Source organism: Phalacrocorax carbo, chromosome 3 (genome assembly GCF_963921805.1).
Source record: "Phalacrocorax carbo chromosome 3, bPhaCar2.1, whole genome shotgun sequence".
Taxonomy (NCBI): Eukaryota; Metazoa; Chordata; class Aves; order Suliformes; family Phalacrocoracidae; genus Phalacrocorax; species Phalacrocorax carbo.
The window spans coordinates 78,118,339-78,132,005 of record NC_087515.1 but is presented as its reverse complement, the minus strand read 5'-3'; the positions used below and the strand labels follow the sequence as shown (position 1 = coordinate 78,132,005).

The 13,667-nt window shown below is 36.8% G+C and overlaps 1 protein-coding gene across 1 annotated transcript in view; it reads left to right on the top strand.

The window, feature by feature from the left end:
* Positions 1–13,667, top strand: part of CDC40 (cell division cycle 40) — a 44,985-nt gene that overhangs the window by 25,005 nt on the left and 6,313 nt on the right. Inside the window, exons 4-12 of the mRNA XM_064447467.1 lie at positions 131–214; positions 2,241–2,380; positions 3,011–3,107; positions 4,792–4,931; positions 6,505–6,579; positions 7,306–7,351; positions 8,757–8,858; positions 10,101–10,216; positions 10,301–10,434. Coding sequence (XP_064303537.1) covers positions 131–214; positions 2,241–2,380; positions 3,011–3,107; positions 4,792–4,931; positions 6,505–6,579; positions 7,306–7,351; positions 8,757–8,858; positions 10,101–10,216; positions 10,301–10,434 — 934 coding nt within the window. The remainder of the gene's footprint in view (positions 1–130; positions 215–2,240; positions 2,381–3,010; positions 3,108–4,791; positions 4,932–6,504; positions 6,580–7,305; positions 7,352–8,756; positions 8,859–10,100; positions 10,217–10,300; positions 10,435–13,667) is intronic.

The following is a 13,667-nucleotide window of genomic DNA, read 5'->3' as shown; positions in this document are numbered from 1 at the left end:
CCTCATCTCTAGCTTCTCGAGAGCCAAGGGGAAAAAAAAAGTCACGGAGTGGGGGTGAGGGGGAGTAATAAAAGTTGTACAAAACTAAAAGGCTTGAAATAACAGTATTTCATTCCTCCTCTTGTTCTAGGTTATGCATTAGATCCCTCTATAGATAGCCCTGAAGTTGCTACCAAATATATTGGTTCTGTAGAGGAAGCTGAAAAAAATCAAGGTAAATAATTCTGAATCTCATATAAATTACTTGCAACTGATGACTTTCTGTTTCTTCTTCACTAAGAAATGCAATAGGTATTGTCAAAGGAAGGAATTATGAAAGACTTACCCATGTCCAAAGACACAAAAAATGAAGATGTTTTGCAATTGTAATTTGAGAGGGAAGAGATACTGAGGGGCTTTGTTTTCCTGAAGTAGCAAATATTTCAGGCTATCATTATGTCAAATTTCAAATTAGGATTTGTAATTGGAACCTAGCATGTGCCATTACATGAGCAGAATTGATCTGTGTATCTGAAACAGAGGGGTTTGGTCCTCTTAAATTCTGTCTTGGCTAGAATTATCATATGTCTGCGTTAGGATACTTTTACGTTGGGCTAATCACCTTAACTGTGCTACTCAGTAGCAAACTGATCACTATGTACGCAACCTCTAGCATTCTGTTGGGAATTGCATGTTATCTCTGCTTAGCAGAGTTAAGCTATTTGGGTTATTTGGAAAAGAAAAACCTTTGGAAGGTTGCTAAATGGTAAAGGCATAGCATGCCACTGGGAGGATTGGCTACCAGAGGCATGGGTTTGTAATTAATGCTTTGAGTGTTAAATATCTTGTATCAAAGTGACATATTTGCATTGGAAAATTGTACCTTTGTAAACTTTACAGTAATGCTTTCCATTGCGTGTCATTTTCCAGCATCTTATTCATCTGTGTATACAAAGGCTCTTTATTTCTGTGTCCTCTTCCATGGAATATATCAAAGGTTATTTCACTCTTTCCTTCCAAAGTAAGATAAAGAAAATAGACTTATTTTGGTATAGCAGCTATAGACATGTGACAGAAATGGCTAAGATTAAATAATTTCAAAAACAAAAAAATAACCTTTTCATTATGGAATTTTAGTAATTTATTTTAAGAAAACTGTCATTAATGTACAATTCCTTCATATGAGCATTACTTCAGTTTTTATGTTCCCTGTTTCCCCTTGCTTCTACAAAACTCTTTTTGGCTCCTTTGTACTAGGTGAGTAATACTCATGTTGTGGGAGAACAATGTTTGAAAATTGAATGTAATTGTATATACAACCTGTTGAAAAACTCCTAAGCCATTACTTCAACATCTTTGAAATTTTTTTGCTATCATACCTATATTGTTTAATGTTTTGACAAATGGAATTCTGAGGGCACAGCATTTGTGAAAAGCTAGCACTACGTCAAAGACCAAGATAGTGGTTGGAGGTAGATGACTGTTGTCAGTGGGGGGACAGACTTTTTAATAGGGCTTGTAGCAATAGTACAAGGGGTAATGGTTTTAAACTAAAAAAGGGTAGATTCAAAATAGATAGAAGGAAGCAATTTGTTACAATGAGGGTGGTGAAAGATTGGAACAGGTTTGCCAGAGAGGTTGTGGGTGCCCCATGCCTGGAAACATTCGAGGTCAGGCTGGATGGGGCTCTGAGCAACCTCACCTAGTTGAAGATGTCCCTGCTCACTGCAGGGGGGTCAGACTGGATGACCTCTAAAGGTCCCTTCCAACCCAAACTATTCTATGAGACTTTTTACTAAATTAAAATACCCGGTGTGGTTGGAGTGTTGGGAGACTTGTTTTATTTTGGTTTGGAGTTTTGGGGTTTTTTTTAAGAAATTGAGAGATGTGAGGGAGATCAGAAGCCAATTGTTAGGACTCTACTCTTTCAAACACTGCACTGATTAAAGTATGAAAATTGATGTATTCATACAGTCTGGAGACTTATTGTTAAAAATGCATGGGTACATGCATGGTTAAATACTGTAACAAACCATAACACACAGTTTAATTGGTTCCTCTGTTACTGTACATAGTTAGCAGTGCCCATAGTTAACAATGTTAGCAATGCTTTGGCCAGTTTTGTTCGAATGCTTTTTGCATTTTGCTGTGTGTATTGGAAGGAGTGGTGGTGGTTTCTTTTCCTTTAAACTGACTACGATGTAATCTATGATGGTGTATTCTGTGTAAGCAGCTAGGCAGTGCATTGTTTCTTTCTGCAGGTTTAACAGTATTTGAAACGGGACAAAGGAAAATTGAAAAAAGGAAGAAATTCAAGGAGAATGATGCATCTAATATTGATGGTTTTCTGGGACCATGGGCAAAGTATATTGATGAAAAAGAAGTAGCCAAACCATCAGAAGTAAGTACTACTTTAACACAACGGATACATACCATTATTACATTGCAGTAGTTTTAACAGAGATCCAGCTGCACTAGTAGTTTTTCCAAGCAGAAGATCCCTGCTATGCTTTAGAGTTACAGAAACATTTCAGGTGATGTATCCAAATAAGGTGTTCCAAATATTTTGCATTCAGTTATTTGCAAGACTGTTTGGACATAAAATTAATGGTATCTGTGTATAGTGTGTAGAGTCTGATAAAAATATGTTTACAAACAGAAGGAGCTTGAAAAGAAAAAGTAAAACTTGTTTAAAACAGAAAAGAAAAACACAAACAGAAAAACAATTACCTCCCTGCCCCAAAAACCACTCTCCAACCAACAAACATCCTTCTTGTTCAGTCAGTGATGCTTAGCTGTAGTCTATGAATATAAAGATAGTATTTAATTCTTTTTAGTGTTACATAGCTTCTTAAATTATTCTGGTTTTGATAAAGGTATTATCTTTACTGATGCTTAGAAATATTTCTAATCTCATTTAGCAAATAAATGTGTTCTTAAAAGTCAGTAAACAGTAGCACAGCTCTGGGTTTTGTTACATGATTCTGAATGCTGAATTTTTAAAAGTCAAGATCTTGTTTTATTTTTCCAGGAAGAACAAAAGGAGTTGGATGAAATAACAGCTAAGAGGCAGAAGAGAGGAAAACTGGAAGATGATAAACCTGGAGAGGAGAAGACTATATTACATGGTAATGGCATCTTCCTCTGTTCTCATTTTCTTGCTCACTGTGTTTTCTTGCCTGCTGTGTTAATTAGTAAGGATGGCAGACAGCCTCAGCAGTTTTGCTGAGGCACCTTGATGTTTTTGTATTGGAGATAATAGCACTCACATGCATAAGCATAAAGGACAGGGAAAGAGATAAACTTGGACTAATTCCACTTCATACTGTGAAGAGCAGCGTGGAAATGTCATCTTTCAGGGTACTGATTTTACTTATTTATTTTTTAATTGTACTGGACGCACATATGCCTTTCTTATTTTCCAGAACAAACATTTTAAAGTTATGAGTTTGGCTTAGTTTCAGCTTCAGAATTACTGCAGTTTTATGTGTCAGTACTTTCATCAGCAGGTAGTGCTTTGAGTTATGGCTTACATACAATTTAGAAAATCACTTGGACTTTATACTTCCTCAGTTCTTAATGTAAATGTTCTTGCTGTCATACTATGAATAATTGTGTATCAAATAATTACCCTATGGAAGCCTATAGCATGTGGTACCTTCAAATAAAATTATTTGGTAGGTAAGTGAGTAAAATTAAGTGAATTTTGGAAACTCTTATTTCAACTCTGCATGCAAAACAGTCCTGCTTTATATTGCTTGGCACAGATAGTTAGGTAAACCAAGTCTCTCTTTGTTTACCACTTTCTACAGCCAGACTCACACGCACAAGCTGGAGCATCCTTTCTTATATGCATTAAAGAAGAGCGGCTAGGAGAGATGCCTTGCTGACATTACTACTTCATTCTGTTCATATGTAGTAGATCATGACAATATTTATTGAATAGTGATGAGCATAACAAACCTGAAATTTTAGCCATTGAACCTCCTATAGAATAATTACTTTGTATCCAGCTTTTCGTGGTCTCTACCTGAAGTTTCGCATTGAAAGACCATACAAGATGACTTTAATCTTCTCAAACACAAACATTACAGAAATATGCCATTTTGTAGACATGTGTAAACATCAATACTGTGCAGCTTGTCACTTGTGCAACCAAAACTGCCATAACAATATCCCAGACACTGAGAAATTAATTTAATCAGTGCACAGCTTCATGTCATGGCTATCCAACATGTGTCTATGCTGAAATACCCATGTCCAAGCACAACGCATCCCTGCATGTCTGACTGTCCAGTCACTTCCTAAATCTAGTTAAAGACCAGCTGCTGGCTACTGCTGACCACTGTTGGTTCACACTGGCCAAATGGATCTTTTTTTCTCTGGTTTGTAATTCTGTTGATGTGACTGACACAGAACAGAGCTGGCTGGAATGTGGATTGAAAGCAAATGCCAGGGTTAGAGTTGCACATTATAATCAGTGTAGAATTAGTATAAGCAAACCCTTGTTGGCCGGAGGAACTTTCTTGCTCTTTGAAGTTGTGTAGGGGGGAGATTGTCTTAATGTTCAGATTATCAGTTTCCAAGCAGACTTTGCTGAAATGACTTAATTTGAGCTTGACTGATGTCAAATAAGATTCCACATCTGTGTCCTATGAAGTGAGTTTTAATCCGACACACACACACACTTCACAGCAGAGCAGCTGTCTTGAGAAAAACCTGAATTGTGTCTGGCTGTTGAGCCTTTCAAAGATTATAACCTCTCAAAATATAGGCTCTTGGATTCTCAGAATTCTGTGTTTACCTTTTCAGTTAAGGAAATGTATGACTATCAGGGGAGATCTTATCTTCATGTCCCTCAAGATGTTGGAGTTAATCTCCGTTCTACAGTGCCACCTGAGAAGTGCTATCTTCCAAAGAAACAAATCCACGTGTGGTCTGGACATACAAAGGTAGGAAGTCATGTTTGTGAGCGTGCATCATAAAAACCCACTTCACTTTGTGTCTGAAGCTAGTAACTTTATAAAACTAAAGTATCAGTAGAAGAAAGGAGTATTTTTGTCTTTACCACATTTTGCATGTAATTGTTGCGTTACATGCTCGCACAAGGTGTTTGCCTGCTCAAATGCACCTGTTTACCTGCATATACTTTTTCATGAATGTAGTGACTTCCTGATCTCCTTTAAAGGGATGAATATTATTGAGTGGCTTCTGTGGGATTTGAAGCTATTTCCTAAACTACCATGTGAATAAGAGTAAGGCTAATTCTAGAGATCCCTGAAAATGCTTTTTTTTTTTTTTACTAGCAAAAGTAATTAAGGGCTATTTCATATCAAACTTATGAAAAGTTACATAGGTTTTGTGATTACGATGCATCAGCATTACAGGATTCCCAAATACAGCTATTACCTTTTGAGACATCTGCCTTCGTAAGAGTTTTCTTTGATGATGCTACTTAATATTTACAGTTTCTTCTTGTGCCAGCACCTGTAACTATATACATAATTTTGGTATTAAAAAAGTGTTTCACTGATAAGATTGTGAAGCCTGTACTCCATTTGCTGCTTCTTTTGTCTCTAATTTTCAGTATTGCTTCAGGGAATATGCTGTGCTGCAATGGACAGCACCTTAATGATATCTGAAAGATGGAAGAAAGGAGGACACAGAGGACATTTTTAGCTTTTACCCTTTTTTAGCTGAGTCACAGCTCTGAATTGTTCTTCAATTATTGCTGCATCAAAGAGCTTGTAGCTGTAACTATCAATGCTTTCCAGAAAAACATCTCCTCCCAAAGCTCCAGTCACTCCTCTGCCTATTACCCTATTAGAACAGACTGATGCATAAAATAGCTTTTTCCTTCAAACGAGAGATGAACAATGATATCAATGAGAGAAGCAAAAGAAAGATGGGCTGACAAATCTAGAAAAGCTGGGGGCTATAAGTAGACAATAATAGGGAGGATGAAGCACCCAACTAACCAGGGGTGGGACGAACTGGATGCAATATGAATAGAGTAATTGACATGAAATGAAAGAAGGGGTATCAAACCAAGAGTACTTGGTGGTTCTTTGGACTTCCTCTGCAAGGAGTACCTGAAATACAGATAGATGGGAAGATGCTGTGCCCAGGGAATCCAAGTTCATTTGGTCGAAGTCACTGGTAGTACAAGTAAGAAATGGAGCTGGCCAGAAATTTTTTTTGTGCAAAACTTCACCTACTGCACCTGAAAATGCTTGTTATACGGAAACAGTCACTCAAACCCACAATTTGTATTTCTTTGCTGTGTTTACCACAGTAATGATGTGAGTGTTGAAGGAGGGTGTATATACAGCTGCTGAGGTGAATCAATTAGTTGCCAGTAACAGTTGTTCAAAATGCATTGCTGTTTCTAAAATGGAATGTTAGTAGGTTATTTCATTTTAAGATTATGAAGATAAGCTTTAGCTTTTTCCTTAGAAAAGAGGGCAAATCAACTGAGGAAATCTAGATGCTCCACTTACTCTTTAATTATGTCCTTATTTACAGGGTGTCAGTGCAGTTAGATTGTTTCCTCTCTCTGGGCATATACTGTTATCTTGCTCTATGGATTGCAAAATTAAGGTGAGTTATTCTTCTGTTTTCATGTGTATATTTTATATCATCATTGAATACAGACAATGAATTTTAGAATACCTAAACATTTGGTAGTTCCACCAAATACCTTTTGGCTGTGTTGTTTTATTTTGCTCACTTGATTTTTAAATTACAAATTAGTTGGAATGAAGATAGACATAATACACAAGACTGTGGGTGTTAGAACAGTGTTAATCATTTAGTAATAGCATTTAGAAAGTCACAAGTTCCTCCGGTTATTGCCTTTATTATTATAATAATTGGTTTTCTGTGAAGCCTAGTTTTACAACTAGCAATAGGTTTCTGATGAAGAGATTTTACAACTAGCAATATGTTTCTGCTGAAGAGTTTTACTGAAGCGTTTGTGGTCTTGAACTAATTTCATTTGAGATTAGTTTGAGATTGTCCAGCAAACATCATATTAGAAAGGTGTTAGTTTTGCTTTTTTTTTTTCTTTTATTAGCAAATCCTCAGGGCTTTAAAGTTGGACTATGGTTTGGGGTTTTTAGTTATTTTTAAGGGGGTTTTGCTAACAAAAAGGTGACAGAGCCTGCTTGTGAATTCCTGGGTACGTAGTTGTGATTAATCAGTAGATGTCATATGTTTGTAATTAATTGCTTAAAAGATGTTGCCATGTATGTTTGCACTTAATTTCAGCATCGTTACTGTTTAACAATTGACATATTTTCTCCCCATCCCTTTTCTGTTTCCAAGCTATGGGAAGTATATGGTGATCGAAGATGTCTACGAACGTTTATTGGTAATAGTCTCTCTTTTATTTTTTTTTAACTGATGTATATTGAAGACACCTTCATGGAAGGATATGATTTAGGTTAGCTTAGTAATTTATCATAGAGAGGATTTGTGGGCATCCAAGGCAAATAGTATTCAGTATGATCTTGGCCATAAGAATTGAAAAAGGTGCAAGTTTTTAGTGAACCTTTGTTGTTATTCCAAACAATTTAATGTTGATGTATAACCTTACGACCCTTGAAACAAAACATTAGTGTACTGCCGCAATCAATAATTTATGCAAGTCTCCTTTCCAAAGGCAAACTTGTGACATTAAATTGCCCTGCCTTCATGTTGAAAACAGCAGCCCTCTGTATTTATGCTCTGAGGGCATCTCATGGTCTGATGATCCATCCCACCTTAAATACGTGGTCTCTTCTGTGCTGAGTTTCTAGTGCAGAAGCATGGGAATTTGGGGGGGGGGGGGGGTTCAGGTGTTGTCTTTGTTCATGTAACAGGTGCTTTTTAAAGCAGATAGCTGAGGGAGACAGAAATACAATCTTCTTAGCAGCCTTGAATGCAGAACAAAGGCAGCTGATTTTCCTTTTGAAATGGGAACATTTCTAGAACGCTGAGTGAAATATGTTGAGTAACAACAAAGAAGTCTTTTTTTCACCTAATATTTCTGGTGACAGCAGTGTGGCAAAGATGACGGCTTAGAAAAGGTTCTCTCTCAATAGGCTGCTCTTTCTGAACAGTTTGACTGTTTTTGTCAAAAGATCCTTATTATCAACCAGATTCTCTTGCTATTTTGCTATATTTAAGTTACTGTGCCAGCATTTTAACTAAAGAGGTCTCCTACCAATCTGATGCAGTGATCAGCTGAAAGTATTGAGGCTTGAGGGGTAGCAAAGTTAACACTAGATGAAAGCATTCTTAATTTTCTGATCTCATATTCCCCATATTTTGTAACTGGTTTCTAATTTTAAATGTTTCTCCTTCAAATGTATCTCCTGTAGTGTTTGTGTCTCATTTTCATTAGATGTTGACTTTTATTATAGTGTTTTAACCTTCTCTTGCAGCTCTTAACTGTGACCAGAACAATCTTTGAAGCCAACAGTACTTAAAGTTCTGCTTGTATATCAATTTATGAAAGATGCACAGTAGGCAGATGCAATGCTATTGTTTCTCTCTCCAGTGCTTTAGAGGTGTGGGGATTTGGGGGTTTTATTCTCGTTGTTCTTTAGGAGCTGATTTTTCATTCACACTTGAATCATTCTTTACTAGTGCTCATGAAGAGCTTCAATAAGTGATTTCCTTGTTCTCTTTGCATTGTTAAAGACTGGAATATTTAACTTGAATAATCTTTTAAAATAAAACATTCTAAGCATGAATGGATGAAAGTTTATTATTGCATTTTTTCTATCTTGTAGGACATAGTAAAGCTGTTCGAGACATCTGTTTTAATAATGCTGGCACTCAGTTTCTTAGTGCTGCATATGACCGCTATCTTAAACTCTGGGACACTGAAACAGGTAGGCTTGTATTTGTAGAAGCTGGGTTTTGGCACTACATCTAATTAATAGTAAATATCAAGATATGTTATCAGTCAGCCAGGTTGTTTCAACTATTCTTAACATCCTCCTGTCGTTCAGTGTTTAGGCTTTCATTACAGGATAAATAGTCTTTTTTTCCTAAATGTTTTGTTGTTATCTGTAATGGTGCAATTGACACTGCCTATATACCTTCTTGCTTGAGAAGTTTGATAGTTATTTGAAATGCTAGAAAAATTTTCAGCAAAAAGACAACATTTTACCAAATCAGTTAATTGCACATTTATGTTTACAGGCATAAAAAAATAAGCAATGAAATCATACTTTAGACCTAAATATGCTTAATTTAGAAGAATGACTTCACTGGATCTTTCAGTTAACCTGAACTTGAAGAGCATTCCAAATAAAAAAGGTGGTGGAAATTGAGCTGCTGGTATAGGGGGGTGGAGGGTAGGTCTGATGCTTTCACAGAACTGCATGGGAGACACTCTATAACATTCTGCTCCAAATAGTTTATTAAGCTAAAAAAGATACAGGATACGTTTTGTCAATATTCTTTTAAACTTTTGTCTGTTCCTAAGACAGGAAATTTCCTTGTTTGAAAAACACACTAGTTTTCTTGGTTAGCAGTGCCACTAGTCTCATACAGGTGACAGCCAGAGAAGTGTAAGTCAAATTCTCCAGACCTATTAATACACCTGAAAAATGTATTGAGCTTTCAGGTTAAAACAGGGTCCTGTAAGTTAAGCATGTAATCAGGGTATTTATGGCTGAGGCTATGAGAAGAGGCCAGTGGCTTGTTTTGCAGTTGAATCGCTGTTATCCTTTCCTAGCCTTAGGATTGAGGAATTGTTGCCTGAGTTAAAGTCTCTTCTCAAGAAGATCTCTGATCTGAAGGAGGTGATGCTATGGAAAGGTAGTGGTCAGCTTGTGATATCCTGACCAGTCCTGATGTCTTTGATATGTCCTGATGATATACAGGGCACTGAGCAGTTATATTGTTTGGAAAGCTGTAGTAAATGTACAGAACAGTTTGTGTGTGTACATGTTTATACAGGTGAGTGCATACAAATGTGAAAGAAAGTATAATCAAAGAGCAGGGTAAATTCTACCCTCTAATCCCATCAAGGGCTTTAAAACAAGTGTTTCTTATCAATATCTGCAAAGAACTAATCAGCCCATAGAACTTCCACTGATGCACTGTGAATGGCTTATCTGTTGCAGGGCAATGCATTTCAAGATTCACAAACAGGAAGGTTCCTTATTGTGTCAAGTTCAATCCTGACGAAGATAAACAAAATCTCTTTGTTGCAGGAATGTCCGATAAGAAAATTGTGCAGGTATGTCTGCTTAATATCTCTTCTTCTAAAAATCGAGATATTTAATAAAAAACAAGGTCTTATTCTGACTTTTTTTATTTGTAGTGGGATATTCGAAGTGGTGAGATTGTGCAGGAGTATGATAGGCATTTGGGAGCTGTCAACACCATTGTGTTTGTGGATGAAAATAGAAGGTTTGTGAGTACATCTGATGACAAGAGTTTAAGAGTCTGGGAATGGTAAGTTTAAAAATTTGAATTTTAACTTGAAGTATATTATGAGCAAACTGAGAAAAGAGTTTATTTTTAAAAGTATACGTAGCACATAGGACGCTGTAGTGTAGTGAGTTCTAGCTAGCTGAGGAAGAGCTGAATTTAAATTCCTAACAATTGTTATGTAATTATATATGCAGTAGCTAAAACATTTCACAAGAAAGTAGAATCAGAACAATCTCAGCTATTATTGCTGCTAATTTCTGAAAAGTGTTGAACTTGTGCAAACTTCAGCTCTGCAAACTCCTGCATATACTGCCACTCAGTCTAGTATGGGTCATAGTACTTAAACATTTTTGTTCACTGAAAGGAAATATCCCTTCCAAAATCTTAGTATAATACTTTCAGTGTCTTTGAAATCATGCTTAATGTCTAAGAGTGAACTACTCTCCCTAGCTTACTGCCCTACTATACTGCAATATCTGAAACTGTTTTTAAAGCTTACAAAACCTAAATCTCTATATGCAAAGTAAAATGTCTTAAGTAGCCTCTGTTTTATTGGTGCAGATTTTATATGGGCATTGGGCCGTATTTATTTTTAGCATTAATTATTAATAATTTATCTTAATATTGTATCTTTTAGAATAATTTCTCTAGAGATTTTAATCTTCAAAAGCAGTTGCTTGCTGTCGCGTTGCTAAATACTAACCAACCCATCCTGCCTTAATGCTCAAGACACTTCACAGATTTCCTTCTCCCCCAGAGAAAGCATAAAACAGCCCTGTCAGCCTGAAGCACACTGCACTCTATTAGTGATCTCTGTTCTCTCTCCTTTCCCCAAGGGTGTATGAGCCCTTACATTAACCTTTTAAAGAATTGTCTGCTCTGTTACGTTAGTATGTGTTGGTTTTGAAAAGCTTTGAACTTGGATGTGCATAGTATTATATAATATTTGGCCCAATTATAAAATAGCTAGATTAGTGTAGCTAAAACATCTCTGGTTTTCTGGTAGTCTGGACTTTTTGGCAATCACTGATACCAACAGTATGAATACAATAGATGACAGAAAAGTGAAAGTCTGTCTAAGAAAAACTCATAAAAACATTTTAAATGGCTTCCAATTTTTAACATATCTGGGCAGAAACCAAATCTTTCCTATCTGAAATGTTTTCCACAAGGTTCTAGGTACTAAGATTTTCAGCTTAGGATGTTTAAGATTTCTCTAGGATTTCAAATTTCTTTTTGAAATAATCTTTAGGTATCCATTTCATTTTGCTGTTCACACATGCAAAGCTGTTGCACAATATGGACACTAGTTCGACAGCTCTGTGACTAATCAGTTCCTCAGTTCCTTCCTAGCCTTTCTGGGTTGTTTTTTTTTGTTGTTGTTGGTTTTTTTTAAACCTAGACAAGAGGCTCCAATCTGTGGTATTTGAACGTTACCCAAGCAGCCAGCAAAACCCTCAGCATGTCTGTGATCGGCTGCTATCACTGCCAGTAGCAGCAGTGGTAATGACCAAAGTCTGGGAACCCAGGCTTAGGCTAGACATGTAATGCTGTCACCATATGTCACTCCAGGAGAGCCTCTGTTCAGTATTTCATAATTAGATCCGTGTATTTACTGAGCTCCTTAAAGAAAAATCTTTACAATATTGTATCTGCTAAGGAGTGTCTTCTCTCTGGCGAGTGGGAGGAGGATCTCACTTGCGCAAATGTGTTATTTCCTTGAGACTGGATTGCCCTTGTTTTGTGAGCTTTGTGTTGATGGCTGAAATAAATAACAAAGTGGGCGGATTTAGTCACTCTGTAGGGAAGAACACGAAAGGCAAAAAGGTTCTGGCATGGGAACATCACAACCTGATTGTTCCAGTAGCAGAATTTTTTTTTTCCTTCTGAAGAAAAATGTACTGAGCTTGCTGAACGCTGAAGAAAGAGCTCTCTTGTTCAGTTAATAGGGAACTCAACTGTAGGCAATATTCTATACTACATTTGTCGGGGATTATTTCTGGTTTTATAAAAAGCAACTGTAGTGCTGTTTTCCTAGGCATGACTCGAAAACCTTTCTTCACAACCTGCCATGATATATGTTAATCAGTCTGTAGGCCTTTTTCTATAATTTCAGGATACAGATTTTTACAATGTATTAAAACTAAGTTAATGTATTCAGTACAGAAGCTTTTGGAGCTTGAAAAGTTCCATGGCAAGTTATTCTGTTCTCCACCTCAAATCCTTTTTTCGTAAGTTCATAACGAAAATTATTTGGAACTTAGGGTGATTTGGTTACTGCACCTTTTGGCATGTTTCTTCATGTGTTCTTCAGCACAATATTTCCTCAGTATCCTACAGAAACAAAGCAGAAGTAATTATGACCTGAGCCATAAAAGCCAGTAATTAAAGCCGGTCTAATTGCTTAGTTTCAATTGTCTAGAAGAATTTTGTAGTATGTTTTGTAAACACTTTGACTTGGCCAGAGCTGGTAATGGGATGCCATGTTAGGCTTCATCACAGTGAGGAAGTTCTCCCTCGAGAATTTAAATCTCCTTTCCCCAGGAGTTCATCCCATGCATAGATTTCACGGTGCTGTACACTGAATCGCAGTTGGTTGGTTGCTCAAAGTTCAGACTGCAAGTAGAGGACAGGCTCTCCCTGATTAAATGGGTTTTTTAGGAGTCTTAATGGGAGTACTCTAAAATTTTGGTCTGCTTTTGCATTTCATGTGAATGTATCATTACAGCAGTGATATTAAAGTTGACATGGGTATCATGTTCTTTCTTCTAGAAATTCAAAATGTTATTTTGTCTTTGCTTCATATGTGCCTGATCCTACTTGAATAAACAGTGAAATGATTTGGGCAATTGACCTTGGAGGCTTTATTTCCTTTTACTTTCAAGTCAGCTAGCAAAGCAAGAACTGCATATTGGTAGCTTAGTTATTATCCTGACAGGGTTAGGAGGCTTGTCATCTCTGTAAAGCCGTACCCCTCAGCAGGCTTTTTCTCTCCATCGTTCCTGGTAGAGATGTATGGTAGTCTCCCAAGAGAGCTCTTCATGATGTGCATATCCCAAAATTGGACTGGGTTAGGTTTGGGGTTTTTTCTTCTTTCTTTAAAAGGATTTTTATCTCCCCTGCCTGGGGCAGAAGCTGTATTAGAACCCCAGAGTATCACGTTTCTAAATCTTGGTTAGCAGATACTACTTTTGATATTTAAAATTTTTCAGCCTCCAAAATGCTATGAAGTGGGGAAAGGACTTCAAGATCTT